Source organism: Sebastes fasciatus, chromosome 1, assembly GCF_043250625.1.
Source record: "Sebastes fasciatus isolate fSebFas1 chromosome 1, fSebFas1.pri, whole genome shotgun sequence".
NCBI lineage: Eukaryota > Metazoa > Chordata > Actinopteri > Perciformes > Sebastidae > Sebastes > Sebastes fasciatus.
The window spans coordinates 33,879,059-33,889,434 of NC_133795.1; the positions used below are offsets into that span (position 1 = coordinate 33,879,059).

General features: G+C 40.6%; 1 protein-coding gene across 4 annotated transcripts in view; it reads left to right on the plus strand.

The window, feature by feature from the left end:
- The window catches only part of LOC141773060 (voltage-dependent calcium channel subunit alpha-2/delta-2-like), a 174,815-nt gene extending 166,795 nt beyond the window's left edge, over nt 1–8,020 (plus strand). For all 4 annotated transcript variants that reach the window (XM_074644714.1, XM_074644723.1, XM_074644729.1 and 1 more), the window contains 9 exons: nt 311–358; nt 466–537; nt 627–779; nt 955–1,007; nt 1,175–1,230; nt 2,881–3,007; nt 3,314–3,423; nt 3,669–3,751; nt 4,088–8,020. In XM_074644714.1, the coding sequence (XP_074500815.1) occupies nt 311–358; nt 466–537; nt 627–779; nt 955–1,007; nt 1,175–1,230; nt 2,881–3,007; nt 3,314–3,423; nt 3,669–3,751; nt 4,088–4,210 (825 nt within the window). In that variant the 3' untranslated portion in view covers nt 4,211–8,020. The remainder of the gene's footprint in view (nt 1–310; nt 359–465; nt 538–626; nt 780–954; nt 1,008–1,174; nt 1,231–2,880; nt 3,008–3,313; nt 3,424–3,668; nt 3,752–4,087) is intronic.
- The last annotated feature ends 2,356 nt before the right edge of the window (nt 8,021–10,376 follow it).

Sequence of the window (10,376 nt, forward strand, 5' to 3'; positions counted from 1 at the left end):
CAATATTTGTCATTGTTTTGTTGTTAATTGATTTCCAGTATTAAATATATACATTTGCATAAAGCATCATATTTTCCCACTCCCATGTTGACAAGAGTGTTAAATACTAGACAAATCTCCCTTTAAGGTACATTTTGAACAGAACAAAATGTGTAATTAATTTGTGGTAAATCACGATTAAATATGGACAGTCATGCGATTAATCTCGATTAAATATTTTAATCGATTGACAGGCCTAATTTACGAGCTTAAGTCTTCAGCAGTATTTCTAAGATGTTCAGCTGTTGACTTTATTTTTCCTCTGTGACAGTGTGGACCAAACAGAGGTTGTGAAATGGACTGCGAAGCCAACAGTGAGGTGAGTATCTCTACTAGTTTCTAATGAGCTTCCTGTATTCAGCCACTGTATCATAGCACTGTACATCTTGTGCTTCTATTTAACACCCTCTTTTCCTCTTTGTGCAGGATCTCCTGTGTTATTTAATAGATGATGGTGCGTTCCTAATCATGTCTAATCAGAAGGAGGACTGGAACAAGGTACAGTTAATAAATTAATTTTCACAATTACCATGTTTTTCTTGTAAATCGTTACTCTGCGCTTAACCAGTGTCTCTTATTCCCTGCAGGTTGGCATGTTCTTCAGTGATGTTGATCCCTACTTGATGCACGCACTGTACAATAATTCCTTCTACAACCGCAAACAGTCATTTGACTACCAGTCTGTGTGTGAACGGATGCCCAACAGTGAAGCTGGAGCTGCACCCAGAGGAGTGTTTGTGGTAAGAAACGTAAACTTCCACACCGGAGAGGACGAGAAGTAATACATTTAAATGATAATGCGTTGAATTAATGGCATATAGTGAGACTGATGGATGTTTGGTTGAAATATGCATGTAATCCAGTTGATATGAAATGCACGTTCTTCAATTGTTCTCTTTTCGTCTGTATCTGCAGCCCACAATTGCAGATTTTGTAAACGTGGCTTGGTGGACATCAGCAGCTGCATGGTGAGAGTCGTCGAGCTTGAATAAATAAAAGAAACAACACAACTGTAATACGCACATACTGTACCTGAAGAAAGAGATCTGATGGCTACTCCTAGTACACAGCACCATATTCACTGTAAAATGCATTGTTGCATGTTATCACTAAGCCCCATCTGCTGTCTCCGCAGGTCCTTGTTCCAACAGTTTATGTATGGACTGGCTTATCACAGCTGGTTCGTCACAGGTCGGTGCAAACTACACAATCATTTAATGTGTTCTTGGTGTTTTACATGTCTGCATGTAAAGTTGAACCCATTTGTGTCCGCAACTAAAATGTTTAATTTCCTTTTGGTGGAAGTGTTCTCTGGGCCAAAGCACAAATGTGACCATTTGGCTGAAAAGTGAGTTTTTCTAATTATACTATATCTAGTCTTTGGGCATATGGGAACACTGTTTCTGCAATAGAGTGCTACTGGAATGAGTCCTAAAACCCGGAAATGAGTTAGCATTTTAGGACTCCGGTTCCCTTCAAAGTCAATGTGTTTTTTTGAATGGGTTTTTAGTTAGATGCCTGAAATAAAGTCTGGTTAACACAAGCTACGACATAAAATACATCAATAAATACCCCACTTGTGAATTTTGAAGCCTTTGTGTCTTACAAAAGGCGGCTGCTAACAAGCGGCTAATTGAGACTACTAAACGTCTTCACGCCGACTCGTCCACCTTTACAGCCTCCTTGTGTATACTCCATGCGACCGTGCTGTAGTTTATAGCCTAACGTTACCTTTTTACTTCTGGTGATTGCGTTCACACTTCAAAAATCATGAAAGTGGAGTTCATTTGTGAAGGTTATCTTGCTGGACAAAACGTGTAAGTATCGTAAACTTGTGTTTGCTACAGAGCTTATTTTCTGCAATAATCCAAAACCCAACGGAAAAATCCCATCGGCGTTTTGTCGAGGGAACCAGGGCGATGCTAACTTCCTGGATGGCCTACAAAATGACGTCATCCCTGCAGCACTCTATAGACTCTGTTATTTTTAAGGAAAAAACAGTAGTCCCATGTGCCCAAATACTAGATACAGTATGATAGGAAAATGTCTGTATCTCAGAAACTACAAGGAGCTCAATCAAGTATCTATGAACTCATAACAAATTGAATATCAAAGATAAGCACACACGTGCAGTGTAAAATAAGTATTTCATGTGGAAAACATTTAATATACACAATGTTAGTGTTTTTCCTAATCTTTCAAAAACCCTGAACTTTGACTAATAATAAAGTGTGATTTTTTCATGACTTTTCGTGACCTAAAAATTTCAAAGTTGTGCTGTTAGATACTTGTGCAAAGTATGTCCGTATCAAATTTCAAGACTATTGATCAATTAGAACAAATATAATGTCTTTGGGCACAAATGGGTTAAAGGAGTAGGAACATTTGGGGAAATACACTTATTCGATTTGTTGTCAAGAGTTAGATGAGAAAATCGATACCATTCTCGTATCTTTGTGTTAAATGTGAAGCTGAGGGGAATATATACGCAGTATATTATATACTATATATATTATTACTACCATTTCAAATCAAATTGGAGTTATGAGCCAAGACTTTTAAAGTGCACTGACTAACGGCTTAATGATAAATGCATCTGTATTTAAAGTGCATATTTTTCTTGTGGAATTACTTTGTTGTCCTCAGTTACACTTCCCCTGCCTGAGTGCAGAATATCTAAATACAAACTCTGTAAAGGAATGAAGGAGAGAGGTTTTACAGCTTTTTCCAGACCAAGTGTAGACGTTCATCTTTGTAATCGCATTTTTAGAATGAGAGCTTATAAATCAACTGAGCTGACAAGTGTAACTCTGATGTCTTTGTGCTCTGCTGATGCCGCAGATGAGGTGGATGCAGAAGGAATCGACTCCTCCAAAGAGCGGAGTTGTGTAATGATCCAGACGCAGTACTACTTAAGTAATCTCAGCAGCTCCTACAACATACTGCAGGACTGTGGCAACTGCTCCAGGTCTGTAACACACAATAACCTGCACACACACATGCATGCGCTCACACATACACACCATAAAAGAAATCGCACTGTGACAGAGGCACAGTTAGCAAGACGGATTCATCTTTCTGTCGGAGCTAATAAACTCTGCTGATGATTAAACCGCATCAGCTTTAATGAAACGGTCATATCATTGGCTAAATGAGCCTTACAAGACGCTCTCATGAATCTCGCTGATCCATTAGCAAATGAGGCTGTGATGTAAGCGAGCAGAGGGGGGTTGTTGACAGAGTTGTCTCTCTCTCTCTCTCTCTCTCTCTGCAGGCTGATTCATGCCAAGAAGATAAACAACACCAACTTGCTGTTTGTGGTGGCAGAGAAGATGCCATGCAACACCTGCGAGATAGAGAAGCTGTCCCAGGAGGAGGAGGAGTGTATCCTTTCTCACATTCAACACCAGCTGGCAGAGGAGAAGAATAACTAGATTTCTATCTCCTTATTACCATACCTGTGGAAACACAGATGTGTCACAGTCATTTCAAGGTTATTTTTATCATGATGCAGTGAATTATGACCAGTCATTTAACGTCTACAGGACTGCGTGAGGAATCAGTGTGTGTGGGCGGATAATGATGAAACACTGGATTTAAAATGTTTCCTTAATCGAGTAAATTTTCAGTCAAGGAGGAAAATCCATGTGAAGAAATGGCGGTGGCACGCTATCGAAAAGGACCCTCCACCTGCTTTGACAATAACAACACTGTAAGATATCAATCAGCACATTTAGGCAAATTTGTTTCTCAGCAGAATCATATTGCGATGATTCGGTCTTATAATTTTATAATGTTGGATTTTTTTCTCCTGTGGAAGATTAATGATTCTTAGCAAGGCAAAATGAAAACTGAAAGTTAAGTTAGTGAAGGTTTGACTCATACTATAAAGAACAGAAGCAGTGACGCACTTTGAAAATCAGTGATACTCACTAAAGTACTTTAGTATATAACTGTCTTTCATACCACGGTATACTGTTAAACCTTAATTAAAACACGCATACGATGTACTAGATGTGTCCTTACAGCTCTAGTTTTGTCTCTGCAGGAGAACACGTCAGACTGTGGACGGGGACACTCCTTCAGTCCGTCTCTCTACACCTTACTGCTCATTCAGCTGCTCCTGCTTTATCCAGCCGTCAGCCCCCACTTCCACTCTCTACTACATTAATTACATTTTCCTCCACTTATCCTCCTTTTAGCCCTCTCGACCCTAGAACCCTCCGACCCCACCTCCGACCTCCATGCCCCTCTGCCCCTCCCCACCCCGATATAGTCATAGGTAATAATGGGACTTCCCTTCACGGCTGGTTGGAAGCCCTGAGTGCCGCGCTACCCAGCTCGCTTCAGTTTGTGTCGCTTAATGACAACTGCCGGACGTTTGCGTCCTCAGCCAGTTAACCTTCATCTGCAGGAGGATTGGGTGGTGCTGGACCACCTGGATCATCAGAGGCAACGTCACCCGTCACCTGTCCACCCCCCATGACCACCTCCACCATCCGGAGAAGGGAGGGGAAAGAGGACAGGCCGATGTCCTCGTCGCAGACCTCCCGCCTCATACAGACTGGAGAGTTGAGGTCGTCTGTCCGTCAGACAGACGGTGGGACTTCTCCTTCTTCTTGTTCTCCTCCATCTCAGAGTGTCGCCACTCTGTCATTCGCCTCTCGTAAGAGGCCGTGGACCATTCAGCCAGTTATAGCCACCTTAAAAGAAAATAACAGACAAAAAAAAGAACTGTCAAGTATACAACATGTCAAGTATAAACCGCTGAAGTGATGAGTATTCCAAACATACAGTATATTTAGGCTTTGATCTGAAAAGGAAAGTCGTTAGGTGTTTATTTAAAAAATAATTAATTTATGCACTATATCTACTTGCCAAAATGAGATAGACTTTCATGTGGTCTTATTTTTTATAGTCAAAACACGAGGAGGAAAATGGCTTCTGATTTAGATTTAGGATAAACCGCGAGAGGAAGAAACTAAACGCTGATTCATTTTGTTGCGGCGCCTAATTGCAGATTAATGCTTTTAAAAGATGTCCACTGGGGATTATTGTATTGACTCGATGGTAATCGCATTCCTTGAAGTGTTTTTTCCTCATATTTAAAGCTAGCGCTATCTGGATCACACGCTAGTGACAGCTGTAAAATATGAATCAGTGTTCGGTGACTGCAGATTCGGAGCATCGTTGATGTCGTGTATTATTCTCCTTTGACGATCAATCGACCATTCTGACCTCTGGTTTTGGACTGATGTTAAAAAAAAAAAAAAAAAATCCCTGTGCTCTCTGATGCGAAAGCTCACCTCTGCCAATCCTCATGAGGCTTCTCCAGTAACCTCTACTAACGCTCCTAATCCCCATTTGTATATGTGTGCTTTACTTCTGGTCCCACTAGACAGACACACAAAGATCTCTGCCTCATGACGACCGTCTCATAGCGGGTGGGTTTTTTCTTTTTCTGTTTGTTTTTCTGGGCTTGTATTACCTTTTGACTGATGCTGTTCAAAACTTCAAAACCATTCGCTGCTGGGGGATAGGGGCTTATCAACATTTCCAGCAAAAGTGCAGAAGAGGCAACTAAATATGGTGATCACGTACAGTAGTAGTCTGGTTGTAATCCGTCACAGCTCATCATTTGATCATTACGATGTTTAGGAGCCGCTCTGTTTCATAGTGCCTTGATGCACTTTGTTTTGGACCACATCGGCTGTATAAGAGTAGAGCTACTGTATAGTACCTTTATAGAGCAGCCATCTTTGAGGCTTTGGATAACGCAGGAGCCTGTGAGACTGAATCTGTCGGCTATAGAAAATAGCTTTACACGGAGCCATCGCACTGACCGGCTCTAGCTTAATGTATTTACCCTCTCGGCTGTGGTCGCTCCAGAGCCACCTGACTGCCATCATATGGAGTTACTATACCGTTCCTTTACTAAGCCATGTATAGAGCTATGATCCGTATACAGCGACTTAACTGGCCATAGAGCATTTTTAGGGCCACCTGACTGCTATAGTTCTGCCTGAATCGTATGTGTTTGTGTGTGGATGCGTGTGTGTTGTTAGTTTGCGTTAAAAACCCTCAAAGGGAAATGTCTTTAAAATGAGTTGTGGAGTGTGAGAGGGATGACAGTTGTGGTAGGAATAGCTGTTTTTTCTTGTTCATATGTTGCTAACGGACAAAAACCCAGTGTTGTCGTGGATGAAAAAAAAAACGGGATTTCACTGAAACAAAAAGAATCCGTCTTTAACCATCAGTCTGCCTAAATGTTAATCTAAAGGGAGTAGAGGAAGAATGTGTAGTTCATCAGTGTTTTCTGCTTCAAATGCAACATAGCTAACAAAGCCTCTCTAAATGCCTTAGTGTTACACAGAGAACGGAGCTGTGATACGTTTCCCTCCCTCATGTACACTCACGTACACACACTGATAAATTCTCCCAAAATAGTCACTCCCTGGGTTTTCTTGGTGTTCCGCAGTAAGTATAGTGAGCTCTAATTTTGTATTTTTGCGTCTTGGAATGGTTCGTTATTGATCGATGCCTGTTTTGATTAAATGCTTGAAAGCCAAGTGGGAGTTTTAAATTTCAAAAAGCCTCCGAACCTTTCGATGTTCACGCCCACCCGAACCTCACCGTATTGCTCAAGTGGGACGACGACTCACGCGACAATTTGAACCTTAACTACACACTCTGTACAGTCGTTGGTACTATTTGATGTGACAAACATGCTGGCACAGTAACTGCAGTGCGGCTCCGAAACAAATCAGAAAGACTGTTAGAAAGTTTCAATTTAAAAGTATTTCCAATTTGTCTCCTTTAAGTGTTGAGTATCATCTGATGCCGGATGCAATTTTACTTTTCTGGCATTTGTTTGTCTCTGTCCTGTGCCATTTAATTCTGTCTATTTCCCTATTTCCACCGTCTGTAAATGAGCGCTACACGTGCCTGTGGAAATGTACCCCCTGCAACTTCCTCTCTTTTTCCTGGCTCTATGCGCTTACAGTCCTCACACACAAACTAAATATGTAGGCCTACAGTTTTTTTGCACCTGCACCGAGACATTATGCACAACACACCTATAAGCGAACATGTAATGACACGTATTTATGCCCAGCTGGGAGATGTCAAGCACCAGGCAGAGGTAAGCCAAGGACGTCACTTCCCGGGTGTTTTTTTTGGCGAGCGGGTGGAATGTCAGAGGCAAGCTCAGGGAGTGGGTCTCCACAGAGCAGCACGGGCCCGTCCAACAGGAGGTCATGGAGGAATCATGTAGTGACGTCTGTGTGTGCATCCTGACGGGAAAAAAACGTCTTCTGAAGGGACCACACGTCTGATTTCTGTGGTTTGACAAATTTACTTTTGCCAAAAAACAAAACGAAAAAAAAAAAGAAAATTGGACCAGCTTGGGGATGATGAGAGGGAGGGGTCAGCTTTAGGACAGGACCCTAAAATAAGTAGGGGATGGTTTTCATAAAGCCTCTCGCCCCCTCCCGACCCTCGCTGCATCTGTGTTGGTGCGTCTCTGTGGGAAAGACACGTGTGTATGTGATTCTGTAGTCTGTAGTCTGGTGCTATGTGACCATGTTTGACAAGTGTGTAAAAAAATAACAGCAACATTTAGAGAAAAAAAAAAAAAGAGTAAAATCAGTCGAATTTTAAGTGACGTTATAAAAAATATAGGAATTCAGCACTGTTGATAAGTTTGAGATCTGAAGTCAAAATGTTTTGAATTATTTTTTTGTTTTTATTTCTTGTGCGTGTGTGAGTGTGAATGTTTGTGTGCGTGGAAGATTTAGCTCCTTCTTTTCTGGGCACTGGTCCATGTCGCTCCATTCTTTTGTACAGATGAAGCTAAAAAAAAAAAAAAAAAAGAAGAGGGCAAAATTTGTAAAATATTGTGTCTGTGACTCCTTGTAAAATATTTTCAAATTGTTTATTACAGAGAATCAGTTATTAAATAATGTTCATATTTTTCACTTCATTTTTCAGCGTGGTGTTTTGTTTTTTCAATCGAGACACACGTGGAGATTCATTTATTTTCCATAATTGTATCTTTACTATTAATTATAATTTTGTTTTCTACAACAGAAAAACAACTCTGCAGATCCTGTAAGCAACGCAACACACCGCAGATGGTAACGTTAGCTAGTGTAAGCTAGGCTAACAATTAACGAAGCTCGTCAAACTGGTCACTTCTGGGTTAACGTTAGGACTCTCATTAGCTTAGTATTAGACTGAGCTCCTACAACAGAGTGGTTCATATGATTTGTGCGAGTAGTTTAAGAAGTATTAAATAAAAAAATATTAGATTCTTAAACTACTTATTGAAGGAATTGTTTTTATTCCACTTCAAAGTTAAGACAAAAAAGCTTATTCTTGTTCTCAAGAAGGGACTTTGACATTTGATCACTCAAAAAGTACACAGTAAAAGTAGTTCATAGTATTTGTGCATGTAGTCTAAGAAATATTAAGTCCAACAATATTAAACTCAAACTACTGTTCTGTTCCTTAATTACAAATAATGGACATGAAACCACATGCCATCCTGTACTTGAAATCCAGATTTCAAAGTAAAGGATGGCAAATAGAGAATCAAATTAAAACAGAAATATCAATTTATGTCACATTTTATCAATTATTTGATGGCTACATTTATTTTGATATTATTTTTGCTACATTTAAAGATTTTATTAATATTTATTTATTTATTCATTCATTTATTTTTGATTTTGGCAGGTTCCGTTATTTATGTTTTGAAATGACTTGATTTCATTCATGCGAGTTATATTTGACAGATTATGGCCCAACCAGTCTCTTTTACCTGTTGAAATACCTTTAAAGTCTCAAAACAAACCATAAAATGCAGTTTTCCACTTGCTAAAAAGTTATTACAGCTCCTACTGTGTCACTGAAAGGTTATTTATCTCTCAAAATGACTTGATTTCATTCATGCGAGACATATTTGACAGATTATAGTGCACCCAGTCCCAGTGTCACAGAAATCATTTAGTTTTTCCTAAAACCACATTTTCATACAAGCTTAATTGTATTAAAATTATTAATTAAAGGGACTGTTTGTAAAAATCCGAAATTGGTTGCAACAGCGACACCTATGGCCGTTAAGTCAATGAAAGTCAGCGTCCTGTTGTTCGCGCTCGCCCGTGTGCACGCGCTACCTGAATGTGAGCGAGCATCCGTCAAGACAGTGAGGCAACACACGTCAGCTAAAACCACAATATCACTATATTCCACCTCCTTGGTAGTAATGTTAGCTGACCAGACGAAGGTCTCTCCATGAATCACTGCTGATCCTAGTGTTGGCTTTTCCTGCTTCAGCCACCTGACCGCGGCCCGAGGGAACAGGGGAGACACCGGCACCCGGTCGGAGACGATAACGTTTCTCGCTGCGGAGCCCCGTCACTTCACAAGACACGGAAAACCTCTGTTGGTCTGGAGGAGCTGCAGCATTTATTTCTGCACAAATGTCCACTGTACATTTACTAGATATTCTCAGAGCTACGAAGTCTTCTGCAGTGTGGAGTGTGCGCGCATCCAAGTGAGAGTGGAGCGAGCTGTGAGTGAAGGCAAGCAGGCAGAGGAGCAGAGTACAGCAGAGACTCCGGCCCTGGAGACCAAAGCTACGGTCTCCCCGCGCGTCCTCCGACCGCGGCCAACACTGTTTTGCAAGACGGGCTTCACTAGATAAAACTCTGCGGTTTTGGTGCTTCTATGTAGTTTGTGTTGGATTCTGAGTCTGAACAGCGTAACCACACTCGAGCGCGCGTTGGACAACGACCCGGATTGATTTATACGTGTAAGAAGTTACAAACAGTCCCTTTAAGAAAATTGTAGTGTGGACTGAAAACCCAGGGTTAAACCGGAAGTTACCTCACTATCCCTAAATCCTGCTTCTTAGTACAGGCCTCAGGTATTTAATGGGTATGTATTTAACAGTGCTCTAGTATCTTATATCTTAGTATCTTATTACCACTTTTAAACCAACAAGAATTATACAATATGAACTAACACCATCTAACTCAACAGTAATCTATTCCAAGTGTACTCACAGTAATGATAATAAAACAACAGTGAATATCGTGTGAACTCTTATTTTGAAACATAGTTTTAACCCGATGACGTAGACGGGATAGCGTCGTCACATGGGCTGTAATATTAGCATTAGCATACCGATACATTTAAGCTAACAATTAGCTTTCTAGCCTGTTTGACACCGTAACGCTACTAAACTATGATGCTATAAACATACATCACACAGACTATTATTATTATTATATAGCTAACTAACTCTGTTCATTCATTAAAGCGACTTTGGCTCA